This window comes from Pezoporus flaviventris, unplaced genomic scaffold (genome assembly GCF_033815535.1).
Source record: "Pezoporus flaviventris isolate CSIRO_AGI_PZ_B2104156 unplaced genomic scaffold, CSIRO_AGI_Pfla_v1 ptg000022l, whole genome shotgun sequence".
Classification (NCBI taxonomy): Eukaryota; Metazoa; Chordata; class Aves; order Psittaciformes; family Psittacidae; genus Pezoporus; species Pezoporus flaviventris.
The window spans coordinates 3,787,063-3,807,953 of record NW_026892570.1 but is presented as its reverse complement, the minus strand read 5'-3'; the positions used below and the strand labels follow the sequence as shown (position 1 = coordinate 3,807,953).

At 53.8% G+C, this 20,891-nt stretch overlaps 2 protein-coding genes across 2 annotated transcripts; both read left to right on the top strand.

Annotated features, from left to right (window-relative positions):
• The first annotated feature begins 6,751 nt into the window (after positions 1–6,751).
• LOC133270758 (histone-lysine N-methyltransferase 2D-like) lies at positions 6,752–8,419 on the top strand. Its single transcript, XM_061456237.1, has one exon. It carries the CDS (start codon positions 6,752–6,754, stop codon positions 8,417–8,419), a length of 1,668 nt encoding a protein of 555 aa, XP_061312221.1.
• A 10,557-nt stretch (positions 8,420–18,976) lies between these two features.
• Positions 18,977–20,644, top strand: LOC133270757 (histone-lysine N-methyltransferase 2D-like). The gene has a single exon (XM_061456236.1). The coding sequence runs from the start codon at positions 18,977–18,979 to the stop codon at positions 20,642–20,644; it is 1,668 nt and encodes a 555-aa protein (XP_061312220.1).
• The last annotated feature ends 247 nt before the right edge of the window (positions 20,645–20,891 follow it).

The window sequence follows — 20,891 nt, the reverse complement described above, 5'->3', positions numbered from 1 at the left end:
CCCCAGGAGGACGCAGGAGACCACGCAGCGTTTCCCAGCAAGGCAGAGGAGGAAGAGCTGGACTCAGGAAAAGAGAAGCTGGCGGTGGGAGAGCCGGCAAGCACAGAGGCTACACCAGCCCCAGTGACAAGTACAGCAGCATCGTTTGAGAGTTCTGAAGGTTTCGAATGGCCTTTGGGTATCCTTGGGACCTGCCTGCTGATTGTGATGGGGATCAGCATGTTGGCACACACACAGACTGTGTTCTACCCACAACCATTTTGTCTGATCTCAAAAGTTAAGCAGAGTCAGGTTTGGGTCTTGTCTGGGGTTAGACGACAATATAGGGGGACCAAGAGGTTTTCCCCAAGGCTGGACAGTCATGAGTGGCAGGGTGTGTGTGACAGTATGGGCAAGTATCTAGTCCACTGGGCCCCTCCAGTGCTTTGGAAGCGTCGGAGATGGAAGGCAGCTGTATGGAGTCCCCAGCAACAAGCTGCAGAAACTGCTGAAGGGGACAGTGAATTATTTTGAGCCTGGTGGGCCCATGGCACTTCAGGCCATCAGAGCAGAGATGCAACATAGAGATGGACTCATGATCGAGGGGTGGACTTAGCAATGGACACTATTGCCCAGATTATTCACGAGTGTGAACACTGCACACATTCTCTCCTGCTCTGACTGGTATAAGAGATGGAGCCTGACATGTACCAGATGGACTCAGCAGCTTTATAGGGACTGGTCCATGCACTAAGATAAGAGTGCACCGAGATAAGAGTGATGGTATATTGAAAATGTGGGATCTGAGCATGACGTGAATGGTATGGAATAAGGGGTGGATAATGTCCTGGGTTCAGCAGTAGCAGTCATGTTTCTCCTCCTTGGTAGCTGGTGCAGTGCAGTGTTTTGACTTTCGGCTCGGGAACAGAGCTGATAGAGATGTTTTGGTTTGGCCAAGGACTTTGTGAGCCTCATGCTCTGCCAGGGAGGAGGGGAAGCTGGGAGGAAGCAGAGACAGGACACCTGACCCAAACTGACCAAAGAGGTATTCCATACCACAGCACGTCATGCCCAGGATGTAACTGGGAGTTAGCCGGAAGGGCTGGGAGACTGCAGGGTTGGAGGAGGTATCGGTCGGAGCTTGGTCGGGCTTGGGGGGCGAGTTATCGGTCAGCGGGTGGTGAGGTGTTGTATTCTGTTCCCTTGTTATTTCCTTTATCATTATTATCATTGGTGGTAGCAGTAGTGATTTGTGTTATACCTTAGTTACTAAACTGTTCTTATCTCAACCCGTGGGAGTAGCATTCTTTTGATTCTCCTCTCCGTCCCTCCGAGAGCAGGGGGAGGGCAAGAAAGGGGGGGAAGTGAGCGAACGAATTACCTGACTGGGTTTAAACCACGACAACGTCGTGCTCAGATCCCACATTTTCAATACACCATCGCTCTCCCATATATATACATCCATATACATACAGACCAAGAGGAAAAGATCATTTTCTTAGTGCATGGACCAATCCCTATAATGCTGCCGAGTCCATTCGGTCCATGATGTTCAAAGTTCATTCTCTGCTGGGACGATGGCTGGAGGGAAGTCAGGGCCAGTTGCTGGTAACCTGGAGACATCTAGTTGATGGGCTATAAAAGCATTACACAGCAGGCAACAGCATACAATTGAGTTCACTAGCTGTTTTCGCCTAAAATCAAATCCCCTTGAGGTATACATGGGCTTTAACCGCTTGGCTTGTTTAATTGCAGCACATGTTTCACACTCATGAATAACCTGGGCAATAGTGTCCATTGTTAAGTCCACCCCTCGATCACGGGCCCATCTATATGTTGCATCTCTGCCCTGATGGCCTGAAGTGTCATGGGCCCACCGGGCCAAAAATAATTCACCTTTATGTTGCCAATCTAAGTCCATCTGAGCCACTTCAATCTTAGCCGCTTTATCCACTTGTTGGTTGTTCTGGTGTTCCTCAGTGGCCCGACTCTTGGGTACATGGGCATCTACATGACGTACCTTCACCACCAGGTTCTGCACCTGGGCAGCGATATCTTTCCACTGTGCAGCAGCCCAGATGGGTTTACCTCTGCGTTGCCAGTTGCTCTGCTTCCATTGCTTCAACCACCCCCACAGGGCATTTGCCACCATCCATGAGTCAGTACAGAGATAAAGTACTGGCCACTTTTCTCGTTCAGCAATGTGCAGGGCCAGCTGGATGGCTTTCACCTCGGCAAACTGACTTGATTCACCCTCTCCGTCAGCAGTTTCTGCAACTTGTCGTCCAGGACTCCATACAGCTGCCTTCCATCTCCGATGCTTTCCCACAATACGGCAAGAGCCATCAGTAAACAAGGCATACTGCTTTTCACTTTCTGACAGTTTATTATATGGTGGGGCCTCTTCAGCGCGCACCACCTCCTCCTTTGGTGACATTCCAAAATCTTTGCCCTCTGGCCAGTCCATGATGACTTCTAGAATGCCTGGATGACTGAGATTTCCTATTTGAGTTCGTTGTGTAATTAGTGCAGCCCATTTACTCCATGTAGCATCAGTTGCATGATGTGTAGAGGAGACCCTGCCTTTGAACATCCAGCCCAGCACGGGCAACCGGGGTGCTAGAAGGAGCTGTGCTTCAGTGCCAATCACTTCCGAAGCAGCTCGAACCCCTTCATAGGCTGCCAGTATCTCTTTCTCAGTTGGGGTATAGCTGGCCTCAGATCCTTTATATCCCCGACTCCAAAAGCCGAGGGGTCGACCTCGAGTCTCCCCTGGAGCTTTCTGCCAGAGGCTCCAGGTAGGACCGTTCTCCCCAGCTGCAGTGTACAGTACATTTTTTACATCTGGTCCGGTCCGGACTGGTCCAAGGGCTACTGCATGAACTATCTCACGCTTAATTTGCTCAAAGGCTTGTTGCTGCTCAGGGCCCCATTTAAAATCATTCTTCTTCCGGGTCACATGATAGAGAGGGCTTACAATCGAACTGTAATTCAGGATGTGCATTCTCCAGAACCCCACTGCACCCAAGAAAGCTTGCGTTTCTTTCTTATTAGTTGGTGGAGACATTGCTGTTATCTTGTTGATCACATCTGTGGGGATCTGTCTACGTCCATCTTGCCATTTTATTCCCCAAAATTGAATCTCCTGTGCAGGTCCCTTGACCTTACTCCGTCTTACGGCAAAACCGGCTTTCAGCAGGATTTGGATTATTTTCCTCCCTTTCTCAAAGACTTCTTCCGCTGTATCGCCCCACACAATAATGTCATCAATGTATTGCAGGTGTTCTGGAGCTTGCCCCTGTTCCAGTGCAGTCTGGATCAGTCCGTGGCAAATGGTAGGGCTTTGTTTCCACCCCTGGGGCAGTCGGTTCCAAGTGAACTGGACACCCCTCCAAGTAAAAGCAAACTGTGGCCTGCACTCTGCTGCCAAAGGAATTGAGAAAAATGCATTGGCAATATCAATCGTGGCATACCACTTGGCTGCCTTTGACTCTAGTTCATACTGAAGTTCTAGCATGTCCGGTACGGCAGCACTCAATGGTGGTGTGACTTCATTCAGGCCGCGATAGTCTACTGTTAGTCTCCATTCGACTTTCGCACTGGCCATATGGGGCTATTAAAGGGTGAGCGGGTCCTGCTGATCACCCCCTGACTCTCCAGTCCACGAATCAGCTGATGGGTGGGAATCAGGGAGTCTCGGTTGGTGCGATATTGCCGCCGGTGCACTGTTGTGGTCGCAATTGGCACTTGTTGTTCTTCAACTTTCAGCAACCCCACAGCAGAGGGATCTTGTGAGAGACCAGGCAAGGTGGACAGCTGCTCAATTTCCTCAGTCTCCAAAGCAGCAATACCAAAAGCCCACCGGTACCCTTTTGGGTCTTTGAAGTACCCTCTCTTGAGGTAGTCTATGCCGAGGATGCATGGAGCCTCTGGACCAGTCACAATAGGGTGCTTTTGCCATTCCCTCCCAGTCAGGCTGATTTCAGCCTCCAGCACAGTCAACTCTTGGGATCCTCCTGTCACTCCAGAAATATAGATGGGTTCCACCCCTTGACAGCTTGATGGCATCAGGGTACGCTGTGCACCGGTATCTACTAGAGCCTTATACTTCTGTGGGACTGATGTGCCAGGCCATCTGATCCACACAGTCCAGTAAATCCGATTGTCCCCTACCTCCACCTGGCTGGAGGCAGGGCCCCTCTAATGGTCGTCACAGCCTTGGACACTTAAGTCGTGGTGAAAGGGATTATTCTTCGTTATCACAGGAGCTGGAGTAAAATCAGCTCTTCCATTCCATCTGAGAAACTGCTCACCAGAGACTGAAGCCGTAGCTCTCATGGGACGATCAGTCTTGGCCCTTGCTCCCCTCTTCAGTTCACTCACCCGTTCCTCCAAAGCTGAAGGAGGTTTTCCATCCCACTTTGTCATGTCTTCTCCGTGATCCAGCAGGTAAAACCATAGGGTACCCCGTGGCGTATACCTCCTGTATCTCCTCTCTTGAACAATAGGATGCCTTTTGTTAATAGCTGAGACGTGTGTTGGTACACGTGAGGAGCTGGATAAATCAGATAGATCGTCCCTCAATTGTTCGAGGTCCTGGGACAGTTTTTTCACAGCTGAGATGATGGAAGGGGTGAGATTGTCTTCGAACTCTCGGAGTTTATGAACCATTTCATCCACTGTTAGTGGTACTATGTCATTCCAGGTTACTGTTGCCAATGAATGGGCATATGATGACGGTGCATTCCGTGTAAGTTTTCGCCACATGGGTCGTGTACATTCAACTTCATCTGGATCTATAGGTGTATGCCCGTCATTCAGCTTGATGTGATAGATCATCTCTACGATGGCCGATTCCCTCAGAGACTGGATGCCTTTGTCTATAGTAGTCCACTTGGCCGAACGACTCGTAACATCGTCCTTGTACGGAAACCTTCCTTTCACAGCTGCCAAGAGCCGCCTCCAAAGGCTGAGGGACTTTTTCTCTCTTGCAATTGCTTTGTCAATTCCCCCTTCTCTAGCAAGTGATCCCAGCTGCTTGGCTTCTGTACCTTCTAGTTCGTGACCATCGGCCCCATTGTCCCAGCATCGGAGTAACCAGGTGATGATGTGCTCCCCTGGTTGACGGGTAAAATCTTTTTGCATATTCCGCAGCTCGGTTGAGGTCCGAGGTCGAGAAGTTACCTCTTCTTCTTCTTCTTCGTCATGTGATGATGACTCCTGATCAGATTCTGGAGCGGGTGGTGAATTCCTTGTTTCTTCATCTCGCTTCACCCTTTTTGCCTCCTTTTTGCTTGTTCTCTTGCGTACAGGGGCAACCGATATTGGTACGAATTGGTCCTCTGGTTTGGCTGCAGTGATTATCACTGTGGCTGAGTAGCAACTGTACTTGTTGCTAGGGGTGGTGTAGCTGCTGTGCATGGAGCTGGGGTAACCGCGCTGTCTGTTGCGGTTGAAGTTTGAGCAGCTGCTGTACTTGCCACTGGCGTAGCTGCTCTGTTCATTGAGGCCAAAGTTTGAGTAGCGACTGTACTTGTCGCTGGGGTTGGTGCAGCTGCTGTGCTTGGAGCTGGGGTAACCGCGCTGTCTGTTGCGGTTGAAGTTTGAGCAGCTGCTGTACTTGCCGCTGGGGTATCTGTGCTGTTCATATCAGCCAAAGTTTGAGTAGCAGCTGTTGCCCCTGTACGCACTTCAGATCTGGACTGGGAGATTCCAGGCTCCTTGGTTGGCTTCCTCCTCCCCTGCCTTTCTCAAGGGGCAGCATGAGGGACTGCGCCCAGCGCATTGTCCTTTCCCTAGATGTCAGCAGCACCTCCTGCTGACCCACCTCCTGCACCCACCCACCCACCCACCCACCCAGCCGGCCGGGCCCTCACGGCTCACCCCCCACAATCATGCACCCCAGTGCCAGTGACTTCTGACACGCTGACAGGTTACTAAGTACCTGGCAAAGTTACAAATGCTCATGAAAGACAACCTACACTTAAAACAGATTTTGTCATTTAAAAAAAAAAAGGGCAAAAAGCATACGTAACCGCTCAAGAAAACACACACCCATTCAGGCATTAATTTGACCACCTCATTGCTCCCATTTTACAGGTAACTTACACGCATTAATGCAGACCCCAGTAGTGCCAAATACAGAGCTGAAACGCCCCTTGATAAGCTTTTAAATCTTTTAAATGTTAACCATAGCGTAAGCAAATGGTGATAAAATAATAGCGGAATGGTAATGAGAGTCACAGGAATCATTTAGGCTGGAGAAGGCCATAAAGGTCATCGAGTCCAACCGTTAAGCAAACACCGCCAAGTTCACCAGGAAACCATGCCCCTAAGCTGGCCCTTGAGTCTGCGCTTGCAGGTGGAGCAGCCGCCCCGGCGACCTGGGTGCCAAGAGCCCGTGTCACAGTGGGTGGTGTGTGGCCGAGGATGCCCGTGCCCGTGTTTGGGGTGCACGCAGGCCAGCAGTGCTGATGTCACAGAGGCCACTCTGACCGGTGGCAGGGGCAGGCCTATAAAAAGAGAACGCTGGGCACAGTGCATCACTGCGACCTGGTGAGGTGCGGGGAGTAGAGGGCAGGGACAGGACTCTCGGGGGGCTGCCGAGGGAGGAGGGGGCTCCACACCGCAGGGCTCTGGGCCTGTGCTGCAAACTCACGCGCGTCTCTCTTCTCCCTCAGAGGTAGCAGAGGAGCGTTTGGAGAAGAAGCTCCAGCACTGCCAACCTTTGATGTCTGACATCTCCGCAAGGAGCTGCAGGACACCCGACGCGATGGAGCACGAATGCATTCTGTGTTGCCGTGTAAAGGCAGATCCGGACATGTGCGGGCCAAAACTGAGATATCAGGGGATCTATGCTCATCACCTTTGCCTGCTTTTTGCCAGTGACCTTCGTCCACAAGGGACCGAGCAGGAAGAAGTGATGGAATTTCTTCCTGAAGAGGTTGATCGTACAGCCAAGCTGGCAGCCCGGATGGTCTGCTTTGTGTGTGGCAAGAGGGGGGCCACCATCACCTGCCAGGAGACGGGCTGCGACCGCAGGTTCCATCTCCCCTGTGCCGTGGAGGGTGAATGCGTCACCCGTTACCTCCTGCCGTACAGTTCCTTCTGCTGGGAGCACCGCCCACAGCAGCAAGAGCTGGCGGCTCCAGAGGACGCCAACTGCCTCATCTGCAAGGACCCTGTGGAAGGCAGAACCACCTATGGGACCATGGTGTGCCCAGCATGCAAACACGCCTGGTTCCACAGGGCCTGCATCCAGGGACAGGCTATGAATGCTGGCGCTTTTTCCTTGGTGTGCCCTCTGTGCCAAAACAGGAGACTGTTTCTAACAGAAATGCTCTCCATGGGGATCCGACTCCCCGTAAGAAAAGCGTCATGGGAAGACAACGATGCATCCACAGAACGGCAGCAGAGGCACGCGAGCTGCGATGCCAGGGAGTGCCTTTGTCCAGGAGGCAGGCGGGTGGCTGAGCAAAATGGGCCCTGGCAGCTGTTCCTGTGCCGCTCCTGCGCTGCTGTGGGCACTCACAGACGCTGCTCGAACCTGACAAACAGCTATGAGGGCAGATGGCAGTGTGAGAGCTGTGCTGGCCTGGGCACCTCCAAGTGTCAAAGCACCCGGGTGGCCCTGGGCTGGGGCCAGGGGTCAGGCAAGGCCCGGCAGAGGGTGCCTGGTGTGAGCTTGGCACAGCCTGTCTGCTCCAGGAGGACTGGGGCACGGCTCAGGACCCTGCCCCGGTCCTGGAAGACAATCCCTAAAAGCACTGCCAGCCCAGCAGCACCGGGCCAGTCTCCTGAACCTCAGACACAGGAGACCAGCAGCCCCAGCAGCAGCAGACAGATGCCATCGGCACCATTCCCCAGTTGCCCAGTGTCTGAGGGCTGCAGCTGCTCCAGCCAGCCTGGGCCTGACCGACGGCAACACCAAACCCGGGGCACCCGTCAGACCCAGGCACCCTACACATGGCCTAGAAGACTGCAGGAGAGAAGCCGACCGCCAGCAACACGCGCTGCGAGCAATACCAGCAGCCAGGCGGTGCCAAGGCTGTCCCAATGCTCCCCACCACGTGAGACCCGCAGCCTCAGCACCACCAGGCAGCAGCCATCGGCGGCATCCCACGGCTCTGCACCACTGCAAGGAAGCAGGAGCAACAGAGCCGGTGGGCCCATGCGGGTGCGAGACCGCTCCCGCTTGCAGCGTCGGGCCCAAGCTCCCTATGCACGGCCCAGAAGACGCTCCCAGGGCAGCCACACACCAGCAGCTCGAGCTGGGAGGAGCCCCCGCAGACTGGCTGCGCCCAGGCGGTCCCAGGGCTCACGCGAACGTGCGAGCCACAGCCACAGCACAACAAGACAGCGGCCATCAGCGTCATCCCGTGGCTCCAGAACACGTCAAAGAGACAGCGCCTCAGGATCCACGGGGCCCGTGCAGGTGTGAGACCGCTCCCGCTCGCAACGCCGGGTCCAAACTCCCAACACGCGGCGCAAAAGACACCGTTAGAGCAGCCACACGCCAGCACCACGTGCAAAGAGGAGCACACGCAGACGGGCTGTGTCGGGGCTACGCCAGCGCTCCCCAGCACGTGCTAGCAGCTCTGCAGCAGTGACAGTCGAGTCATCAGGGAGCAGCAGCTGCAGCACTGACAGACAGGAGGCAATACAGCCATGCCACAGTTCCCTGGCACCACACACTGGCACTGCAACAATCGGGCCGTGCCACGGCTCCCCAGCGTGCTCCCAGTTGAACTGTCACACCCAAGCTGCCTACACGCGGCTCAGAAGACAGCGAGAGAGAAGCCAACTGCCAGCACCACGTGGTGAAAGGAGCACCCACAGCCAGGCAGTGAGGGGCTGTCCCAGGGCTCGCCAATACCTGAGACCAGGAGCCCCAGAACCAGCAGGCATCGGCCATCGGCAGCATCCTCTGACTCCGCAGCACTGGAAAGCGGCAGCAGCTCCATCCCCGCTAGCCCCACGTGGGTGCGAGACAACTCCCACTTGCAAGATCGGGCCCAAACTCCCGACGCGCGGCCTGGACACCTCAGTGGCACCAACCGTGTTTCATCTCTGAGCGACCACTGTGATCCCCCTCTACCGGCACAATAAAGGTGGCTCTTCAGCTCTGGAAAAAAAACAAACAAACAAACAGAAAAAAACAGCAACCAAAAAAACCCCACTTTTATCGTGCACACAAATCACTTCTTTTTTTTTCCTGCTTTTGCCTTTCGTTAGCTCAGAAGGTCAGTATTTTCAACACACTCTAACCACTAAAGCAAAAATTGTGTTCACAAATAAAGTCCATAAATAAGAATGGGTTATACTGACTCAGGCTGAATACCTGTGGTAACAAGCTGGTCCTCTAAAGGCCATGGCAAAACTCCCACTGACTTTATTTGGGCCAAAAGTTCACTCTTAACCTCCATTTTCTCTGTATGAAATGTGATGCTGGTGCTATATGCAGATGAAGGACACATGTAAATTTACTCATATAGTAATATTATTATACTTTTGTCTTTTCAGCTGAAACTGTCAAAAAAAAAACCAAACCCTGAAGAAATTATGGTTAAATGTACCACTGAATATTTTGCAGAGTAAACCCAGTCCTGCTGGGTAGTTGCTCCATGCTGTTTCCATTGATACTGACTGTAGCTGTGTCGTGGTTTAAACCCAGTCAGGCAACTTGTTCACTCACTCCCAGTGAGTGGTGCCGAGCTGACAACAATCGAGGTCCGTGTCGTCCCCCCCCCCCACCGGGGTTCTCCCCTTTCCCGCTCCCGGTGGAACGGGGAGGAGGATCGAAAAAGTGCAACTCCCACGGGTTGAGACAAGAACAGTCCAGCAACAAATCACCACCGCTACTATCAACTACAACAACGATAAGGGAAAATAACAAGGGAAGAGAATACGATACCACCGGCCAAGAAAACGAGTTCCACCCGGAAGCCCGTGTCCTTCCGGGTAACTCCCAGTCACTCCCCACCCTGGCAATGACGTGCTGTGGTATGGAATACCTTCCTGGCTAGCCCGGGTCAGGCGCCCCGTCTCTGCTTCCTCCCGGCTTCCCCTCCTCCCTGGCAGAGCATGAGCCTCACAAAGTCCTTGGTCAGGGTAAACATCACTTAGCAACAACTGAAAACATCGACTTCACCAACACTGTTCTCAGGCTGGAAGTCAAAACACAGCACTGCACCAGCTACCACAAAGGAAAAAAAACATGACTGCTACTGCTGAACCCAGGACATTATCCACCCCTTATTCCATACCATTCACGTCTGTCCTGGGCTCAGCAGTAGCAGTCATGTTTCTCCTCCTCGGTAGCTGGTGCAGTGCAGTGTTTTGACTTTCGGCTCAGGAACAGAGCTGATAGAGATGTTTTGTTTTGGCCAAGGACTTTGTGAGCCTCATGCTCTGCCAGGGAGGAGGGGAAGCTGGGAGGAAGCAGAGACAGGACACCTGACCCAAACTGACCAAAGAGGTATTCCATACCACAGCACGTCATGCCCAGGATGTAACTGGGAGTTAGCCGGAAGGGCTGGGAGACTGCAGGGTTGGAGGAGGTATCGGTCGGAGCTTGGTCGGGCTTGGGGGGCGAGTTATCGGTCAGCGGGTGGTGAGGTGTTGTATTCTGTTCCCTTGTTATTTCCTTTATCATTATTATCATTGGTGGTAGCAGTAGTGATTTGTGTTATACCTTAGTTACTAAACTGTTCTTATCTCAACCCGTGGGAGTTGCATTCTTTTGATTCTCCTCTCCGTCCCTCCGAGAGCAGGGGGAGGGCAAGAAAGGGGGGGAAGTGAGCGAACGAATTACCTGACTGGGTTTAAACCACGACAGTTCTTTTTGGCGCCCAGCGTGGGGCACGAAGGGTTGAGATAACGACAGATCTGACTGGATTAATAGTCACTCGTCACAATGCTGATTTATTGGCTCTCAGAGTTGTTCTTGTTGATCTCACAGCTTCAGACCGTTGTAACTTACTTAGAGCCGGTATTTGCTGTGTTAGTGTTTATCAAGTGTGGGGCCTGGGCTAAGGTTCTTGTCTCACTGTGCTTTATGGCAACGGCTTGTAATACGGGCGGGCTCCAGCAGCAGGGCGGGACGGACGTGGCCGTGGACTTGTACCTGGCCGTCCGGCTGCTCTTCACCGTCCTGGCCCTCGCCCTACTCTCCATCTTCGTGAGGCTGCGGGGAGCCGAGGGGGAGCGGCCCCGGGAGCCGGCGGCAGCCGAAGCGGCTCAGGAGAGCGGCCCCGGGGACCAAGCGGCGGCGGGAGCGGGGCCGGAGGCCGCCAGGGGACGGCTGCCGGTGGAGGAGGCCGGGGCGGTCGAGGAGCAGAAGGAAGCGGCTGCCGAGCAGCGGGATAAGGCGGCGGAGGAGCCGAGCCCCGCGGAAGAGCCGAGCCCCGCGGAGGAGCCGAGCCCCGCGGCCGAGCCGAGCCCCGCGGAGGAGCCGAGGCCCGCGGAGGAGCCGAGCCCCGCGGCCGAGCCGAGCCCCGCGGAGGAGCCCAGCCCCGCGGAGGAGCCCAGCCCCGCGGAGGAGCCCAGCCCCGCGACGGCCGAGAGCGTTTCCCGGAAGCCGCCTGCCGAGCCCCAGGAGGACGCAGGAGACCACGCAGCGTTTCCCAGCAAGGCAGAGGAGGAAGAGCTGGACTCAGGAAAAGAGAAGCTGGCGGTGGGAGAGCCGGCAAGCACAGAGGCTACACCAGCCCCAGTGACAAGTACAGCAGCATCGTTTGAGAGTTCTGAAGGTTTCGAATGGCCTTTGGGTATCCTTGGGACCTGCCTGCTGATTGTGATGGGGATCAGCATGTTGGCACACACACAGACTGTGTTCTACCCACAACCATTTTGTCTGATCTCAAAAGTTAAGCAGAGTCAGGTTTGGGTCTTGTCTGGGGTTAGACGACAATATAGGGGGACCAAGAGGTTTTCCCCAAGGCTGGACAGTCATGAGTGGCAGGGTGTGTGTGACAGTATGGGCAAGTATCTAGTCCACTGGGCCCCTCCAGTGCTTTGGAAGCGTCGGAGATGGAAGGCAGCTGTATGGAGTCCCCAGCAACAAGCTGCAGAAACTGCTGAAGGGGACAGTGAATTATTTTGAGCCTGGTGGGCCCATGGCACTTCAGGCCATCAGAGCAGAGATGCAACATAGAGATGGACTCATGATCGAGGGGTGGACTTAGCAATGGACACTATTGCCCAGATTATTCACGAGTGTGAACACTGCACACATTCTCTCCTGCTCTGACTGGTATAAGAGATGGAGCCTGACATGTACCAGATGGACTCAGCAGCTTTATAGGGACTGGTCCATGCACTAAGATAAGAGTGCACCGAGATAAGAGTGATGGTATATTGAAAATGTGGGATCTGAGCATGACGTGAATGGTATGGAATAAGGGGTGGATAATGTCCTGGGTTCAGCAGTAGCAGTCATGTTTCTCCTCCTTGGTAGCTGGTGCAGTGCAGTGTTTTGACTTTCGGCTCGGGAACAGAGCTGATAGAGATGTCTTGGTTTGGCCAAGGACTTTGTGAGCCTCATGCTCTGCCAGGGAGGAGGGGAAGCTGGGAGGAAGCAGAGACAGGACACCTGACCCAAACTGACCAAAGAGGTATTCCATACCACAGCACGTCATGCCCAGGATGTAACTGGGAGTTAGCCGGAAGGGCTGGGAGACTGCAGGGTTGGAGGAGGTATCGGTCGGAGCTTGGTCGGGCTTGGGGGGCGAGTTATCGGTCAGCGGGTGGTGAGGTGTTGTATTCAGTTCCCTTGTTATTTCCTTTATCATTATTATCATTGGTGGTAGCAGTAGTGATTTGTGTTATACCTTAGTTACTAAACTGTTCTTATCTCAACCCGTGGGAGTTGCATTCTTTTGATTCTCCTCTCCGTCCCTCCGAGAGCAGGGGGAGGGCAAGAAAGGGGGGGAAGTGAGCGAACGAATTACCTGACTGGGTTTAAACCACGACAACGTCGTGCTCAGATCCCACATTTTCAATACACCATCGCTCTCCCATATATATACATCCATATACATACAGACCAAGAGGAAAAGATCATTTTCTTAGTGCATGGACCAATCCCTATAATGCTGCCGAGTCCATTCGGTCCATGATGTTCAAAGTTCATTCTCTGTTGGGACGATGGCTGGAGGGAAGTCAGGGCCAGTTGCTGGTAACCTGGAGACATCTAGTTGATGGGCTATAAAAGCATTACACAGCAGGCAACAGCATACAATTGAGTTCACTAGCTGTTTTCCCCTAAAATCAAATCCCCTTGAGGTATACATGGGACTTCCCCATCTTCCCGCATTACCCACCAAGTATATCCAGGTCCCAGAGCAAAAGCAATCCCACGAGTGGGTTTGCCTTTACCTGAAGCAGGAATTACCCAGACTGTCTTCCCCAGCAAATTCTTCATATGCACCACGGGAACTTTGTCCCCCTCTACAATATGTAAAAGTTCTGACTGGGCTGGGCCAGCCCTGTTGGCAGATCCTCTGGTGTTGACCAACCAGGTGGCCTTTGGTAAGTGTGTATCCCAATGCTTGAAAGTTCCGCCACCCATTGCTCTCAGTGTAGTTTTTAACAGCCCATTGTACCGTTCGATTTTCCCAGAGGCTGGTGCATGGTAGGGGACGTGATACACCCACTCAATGCCATGCTCTTTGGCCCAAATATCTATAAGGTTATTCCGGAAATGAGTCCCATTGTCTGACTCAGTTCTCTCTGGGGTGCCGTGTCGCCACAAAATCTGTTTCTCAAGGCCCAGGATAGTGTTCCGGGCAGTGGCATGGGGCACAGCGTATGTTTCCAGCCACCCGGTGGTTGCTTCCACCATGGTAAGCACATGGCGCTTGCCTTGGCGGGTTGGTGGCAGTGTGATATAGTCAATCTGCCAGGCCTCCCCATATTTATACTTCAACCATCGTCCTCCATACCAAAGAGGCTTTAACCGCTTGGCTTGTTTAATTGCAGCACATGTTTCACACTCATGAATAACCTGGGCAATAGTGTCCATTGTTAAGTCCACCCCTCGATCACGGGCCCATCTATATGTTGCATCTCTGCCCTGATGGCCTGAAGTGTCATGGGCCCACCGGGCCAAAAATAATTCACCTTTATGTTGCCAATCTAAGTCCATCTGAGCCACTTCAATCTTAGCCGCTTTATCCACTTGTTGGTTGTTCTGGTGTTCCTCAGTGGCCCGACTCTTGGGTACATGGGCATCTACATGACGTACCTTCACCACCAGGTTCTGCACCTGGGCAGCGATATCTTTCCACCGTGCAGCAGCCCAGATGGGTTTACCTCTGCATTGCCAGTTGCTCTGCTTCCATTGCTTCAACCACCCCCACAGGGCATTTGCCACCATCCATGACTCAGTACAGAGATAAAGTACTGGCCACTTTTCTCGTTCAGCAATGTGCAGGGCCAGCTGGATGGCTTTCACCTCGGCAAACTGACTTGATTCACCCTCTCCGTCAGCAGTTTCTGCAACTTGTCGTCCAGGACTCCATACAGCTGCCTTCCATCTCCGATGCTTTCCCACAATACGGCAAGAGCCATCAGTAAACAAGGCATACTGCTTTTCACTTTCTGACAGTTTATTATATGGTGGGGCCTCTTCAGCGCGCACCACCTCCTCCTTTGGTGACATTCCAAAATCTTTGCCCTCTGGCCAGTCCATGATGACTTCTAGAATGCCTGGATGACTGAGATTTCCTATTTGAGTTCGTTGTGTAATTAGTGCAGCCCATTTACTCCATGTAGCATCAGTTGCATGATGTGTAGAGGAGACCCTGCCTTTGAACATCCAGCCCAGCACGGGCAACCGGGGTGCTAGAAGGAGCTGTGCTTCAGTGCCAATCACTTCCGAAGCAGCTCGAACCCCTTCATAGGCTGCCAGTATCTCTTTCTCAGTTGGGGTATAGCTGGCCTCAGATCCTTTATATCCCCGACTCCAAAAGCCGAGGGGTCGACCTCGAGTCTCCCCTGGAGCTTTCTGCCAGAGGCTCCAGGTAGGACCGTTCTCCCCAGCTGCAGTGTACAGTACATTTTTTACATCTGGTCCGGTCCGGACTGGTCCAAGGGCTACTGCATGAACTATCTCGCGTTTAATTTGCTCAAAGGCTTGTTGCTGCTCAGGGCCCCATTTAAAATCATTCTTCTTCCGGGTCACATGATAGAGAGGGCTTACAATCGAACTGTAATTCGGGATGTGCATTCTCCAGAACCCCACTGCACCCAAGAAAGCTTGCGTTTCTTTCTTATTAGTTGGTGGAGACATTGCTGTTATCTTGTTGATCACATCTGTGGGGATCTGTCTACGTCCATCTTGCCATTTTATTCCCCAAAATTGAATCTCCTGTGCAGGTCCCTTGACCTTACTCCGTTTTATGGCAAAACCGGCTTTCAGCAGGATTTGGATTATTTTCCTCCCTTTCTCAAAGACTTCTTCCGCTGTATCGCCCCACACAATAATGTCATCAATGTATTGCAGGTGTTCTGGAGCTTGCCCCTGTTCCAGTGCAGTCTGGATCAGTCCGTGGCAAATGGTAGGGCTGTGTTTCCACCCCTGGGGCAGTCGGTTCCAAGTGAACTGGACACCCCTCCAAGTAAAAGCAAACTGTGGCCTGCACTCTGCTGCCAAAGGAATTGAGAAAAATGCATTGGCAATATCAATCGTGGCATACCACTTGGCTGCCTTTGACTCTAGTTCATACTGAAGTTCTAGCATGTCCAGTACGGCAGCACTCAATGGTGGTGTGACTTCATTCAGGCCACGATAGTCTACTGTTAGTCTCCATTCGACTTTCGCACTGGCCATATGGGGCTATTAAAGGGTGAGCGGGTCCTGCTGATCACCCCCTGACTCTCCAGTCCACGAATCAGCTGATGGGTGGGAATCAGGGAGTCTCGGTTGGTGCGATATTGCCGCCGGTGCACTGTTGTGGTCGCAATTGGCACTTGTTGTTCTTCAACTTTCAGCAACCCCACAGCAGAGGGATCTTGTGAGAGACCAGGCAAGGTGGACAGCTGCTCAATTTCCTCAGTCTCCAAAGCAGCAATACCAAAAGCCCACCGGTACCCTTTTGGGTCTTTGAAGTACCCTCTCTTGAGGTAGTCTATGCCGAGGATGCATGGAGCCTCTGGACCAGTCACAATAGGGTGCTTTTGCCATTCCCTCCCAGTCAGGCTGATTTCAGCCTCCAGCACAGTCAACTCTTGGGATCCTCCTGTCACTCCAGAAATATAGATGGGTTCCACCCCTTGACAGCTTGATGGCATCAGGGTACGCTGTGCACCGGTATCTACTAGAGCCTTATACTTCTGTGGGACTGATGTGCCAGGCCATCTGATCCACACAGTCCAGTAAATCCGATTGTCCCCTACCTCCACCTGGCTGGAGGCAGGGCCCCTCTAATGGTCGTCACAGCCTTGGACACTTAAGTCGTGGTGAAAGGGATTATTCTTCGTTATCACAGGAGCTGGAGTAAAATCAGCTCTTCCATTCCATCTGAGAAACTGCTCACCAGAGACTGAAGCCGTAGCTCTCATGGGACGATCAGTCTTGGCCCTTGCTCCCCTCTTCAGTTCACTCACCCGTTCCTCCAAAGCTGAAGGAGGTTTTCCATCCCACTTTGTCATGTCTTCTCCGTGATCCAGCAGGTAAAACCATAGGGTACCCCGTGGCGTATACCTCCTGTATCTCCTCTCTTGAACAATAGGATGCCTTTTGTTAATAGCTGAGACGTGTGTTGGTACACGTGAGGAGCTGGATAAATCAGATAGATCGTCCCTCAATTGTTCGAGGTCCTGGGACAGTTTTTTCACAGCTGAGATGATGGAAGGGGTGAGATTGTCTTCGAACTCTCGGAGTTTATGAACCATTTCATCCACTGTTAGTGGTACTATGTCATTCCAGGTTACTGTTGCCAATGAATGGGCATATGATGACGGTGCATTCCGTGTAAGTTTTCGCCACATGGGTCGTGTACATTCAACTTCATCTGGATCTATAGGTGTATGCCCGTCATTCAGCTTGATGTGATAGATCATCTCTACGATGGCCGATTCCCTCAGAGACTGGATGCCTTTGTCTATAGTAGTCCACTTGGCCGAACGACTCGTAACATCGTCCTTGTACGGAAACCTTCCTTTCACAGCTGCCAAGAGCCGCCTCCAAAGGCTGAGGGACTTTTTCTCTCTTGCAATTGCTTTGTCAATTCCGCCTTCTCTAGCAAGTGATCCCAGCTGCTTGGCTTCTGTACCTTCTAGTTCGTGACCATCGGCCCCATTGTCCCAGCATCGGAGTAACCAGGTGATGATGTGCTCCCCTGGTTGACGGGTAAAATCTTTTTGCATATTCCGCAGCTCGGTTGAGGTCCGAGGTCGAGAAGTTACCTCTTCTTCTTCTTCTTCGTCATGTGATGATGACTCCTGATCAGATTCTGGAGCGGGTGGTGAATTCCTTGTTTCTTCATCTCGCTTCACCCTTTTTGCCTCCTTTTTGCTTGTTCTCTTGCGTACAGGGGCAACCGATATTGGTACGAATTGGTCCTCTGGTTTGGCTGCAGTGATTATCACTGTGGTTGAGTAGCAACTGTACTTGTTGCTAGGGGTGGTGTAGCTGCTGTGCATGGAGCTGGGGTAACCGCGCTGTCTGTTGCGGTTGAAGTTTGAGCAGCTGCTGTACTTGCCACTGGCGTAGCTGCTCTGTTCATTGAGGCCAAAGTTTGAGTAGCGACTGTACTTGTCGCTGGGGTTGGTGCAGCTGCTGTGCTTGGAGCTGGGGTAACCGCGCTGTCTGTTGCGGTTGAAGTTTGAGCAGCTGCTGTACTTGCCGCTGGGGTAGCTGTGCTGTTCATATCAGCCAAAGTTTGAGTAGCAGCTGTTGCCCCTGTACGCACTTCAGATCTGGACTGGGAGATTCCAGGCTCCTTGGTTGGCTTCCTCCTCCCCTGCCTTTCTCAAGGGGCAGCATGAGGGACTGCGCCCAGCGCATTGTCCTTTCCCTAGATGTCAGCAGCACCTCCTGCTGACCCACCTCCTGCACCCACCCACCCACCCACCCACCCAGCCGGCCGGGCCCTCACGGCTCACCCCCCACAATCATGCACCCCAGTGCCAGTGACTTCTGACACGCTGACAGGTTACTAAGTACCTGGCAAAGTTACAAATGCTCATGAAAGACAACCTACACTTAAAACAGATTTTGTCATTTAAAAAAAAAAAGGGCAAAAAGCATACGTAACCGCTCAAGAAAACACACACCCATTCAGGCATTAATTTGACCACCTCATTGCTCCCATTTTACAGGTAACTTACACGCATTAATGCAGACCCCAGTAGTGCCAAATACAGAGCTGAAACGCCCCTTGATAAGCTTTTAAATCTTTTAAATGTTAACCATAGCGTAAGCAAATGGTGATAAAATAATAGCGGAATGGTAATGAGAGTCACAGGAATCATTTAGGCTGGAGAAGGCCATAAAGGTCATCGAGTCCAACCGTTAAGCAAACACCGCCAAGTTCACCAGGAAACCATGCCCCTAAGCTGGCCCTTGAGTCTGCGCTTGCAAGTGGAGCAGCCGCCCCGGCGACCTGGGTGCCAAGAGCCCGTGTCACAGTGGGTGGTGTGTGGCCGAGGATGCCCGTGCCCGTGTTTGGGGTGCACGCAGGCCAGCAGTGCTGATGTCACAGAGGCCACTCTGACCGGTGGCAGGGGCAGGCCTATAAAAAGAGAACGCTGGGCACAGTGCATCACTGCGACCTGGTGAGGTGCGGGGAGTAGAGGGCAGGGACAGGACTCTCGGGGGGCTGCCGAGGGAGGAGGGGGCTCCACACCGCAGGGCTCTGGGCCTGTGCTGCAAACTCACGCGCGTCTCTCTTCTCCCTCAGAGGTAGCAGAGGAGCGTTTGGAGAAGAAGCTCCAGCACTGCCAACCTTTGATGTCTGACACCTCCGCAAGGAGCTGCAGGACACCCGACGCGATGGAGCAAGAATGCATTCTGTGTTGCCGTGTAAAGGCAGATCCGGACATGTGCGGGCCAAAACTGAGATATCAGGGGATCTATGCTCATCACCTTTGCCTGCTTTTTGCCAGTGACCTTCGTCCACAAGGGACCGAGCAGGAAGAAGTGATGGAATTTTTTCCTGAAGAGGTTGATCGTACAGCCAAGCTGGCAGCCCGGATGGTCTGCTTTGTGTGTGGCAAGAGGGGGGCCACCATCACCTGCCAGGAGACGGGCTGCGACCGCAGGTTCCATCTCCCCTGTGCCGTGGAGGGTGAATGCGTCACCCGTTACCTCCTGCCGTACAGTTCCTTCTGCTGGGAGCACCGCCCACAGCAGCAAGAGCTGGCGGCTCCAGAGGACGCCAACTGCCTCATCTGCAAGGACCCTGTGGAAGGCAGAACCACCTATGGGACCATGGTGTGCCCAGCATGCAAACACGCCTGGTTCCACAGGGCCTGCATCCAGGGACAGGCTATGAATGCTGGCGCTTTTTCCTTGGTGTGCCCTCTGTGCCAAAACAGGAGACTGTTTCTAACAGAAATGCTCTCCATGGGGATCCGACTCCCCGTAAGAAAAGCGTCATGGGAAGACAACGATGCATCCACAGAACGGCAGCAGAGGCACGCGAGCTGCGATGCCAGGGAGTGCCTTTGTCCAGGAGGCAGGCGGGTGGCTGAGCAAAATGGGCCCTGGCAGCTGTTCCTGTGCCGCTCCTGCGCTGCTGTGGGCACTCACAGACGCTGCTCGAACCTGACAAACAGCTATGAGGGCAGATGGCAGTGTGAGAGCTGTGCTGGCCTGGGCACCTCCAAGTGTCAAAGCACCCGGGTGGCCCTGGGCTGGGGCCAGGGGTCAGGCAAGGCACGGCAGAGGGTGCCTGGTGTGAGCTTGGCACAGCCTGTCTGCTCCAGGCGGACTGGGGCACGGCTCAGGACCCTGCCCCGGTCCTGGAAGACAATCCCTAAAAGCACTGCCAGCCCAGCAGCACCGGGCCAGTCTCCTGAACCTCAGACACAGGAGACCAGCAGCCCCAGCAGCAGCAGACAGATGCCATCGGCACCATTCCCCAGTTGCCCAGTGTCTGAGGGCTGCAGCTGCTCCAGCCAGCCTGGGCCTGACCGACGGCAACACCAAACCCGGGGCACCCGTCAGACCCAGGCACCCTACACATGGCCTAGAAGACTGCAGGAGAGAAGCCGACCGCCAGCAACACGCGCTGCGAGCAATACCAGCAGCCAGGCGGTGCCAAGGCTGTCCCAATGCTCCCCACCACGTGAGACCCGCAGCCGCAGCACCACCAGGCAGCAGCCATCGGCGGCATCCCACGGCTCTGCACCACTGCAAGGAAGCAGGAGCAACAGAGCCGGTGGGCCCATGCGGGTGCGAGACCGCTCCCGCTTGCAGCGTCGGGCCCAAGCTCCCTATGCACGGCCCAGAAGACGCTCCCAGGGCAGCCACACACCAGCAGCTCGAGCTGGGAGGAGCCCCCGCAGACTGGCTGCGCCCAGGCGGTCCCAGGGCTCACGCGAACGTGCGAGCCACAGCCACAGCACAACAAGACAGCGGCCATCAGCGTCATCCCGTGGCTCCAGAACACGTCAAAGAGACAGCGCCTCAGGATCCACGGGGCCCGTGCAGGTGTGAGACCGCTCCCGCTCGCAACGCCGGGTCCAAACTCCCAACACGCGGCGCAAAAGACACCGTTAGAGCAGCCACACGCCAGCACCACGTGCAAAGAGGAGCACACGCAGACGGGCTGTGTCGGGGCTACGCCAGCGCTCCCCAGCACGTGCTAGCAGCTCTGCAGCAGTGACAGTCGAGTCATCAGGGAGCAGCAGCTGCAGCACTGACAGACAGGAGGCAATACAGCCATGCCACAGTTCCCTGGCAC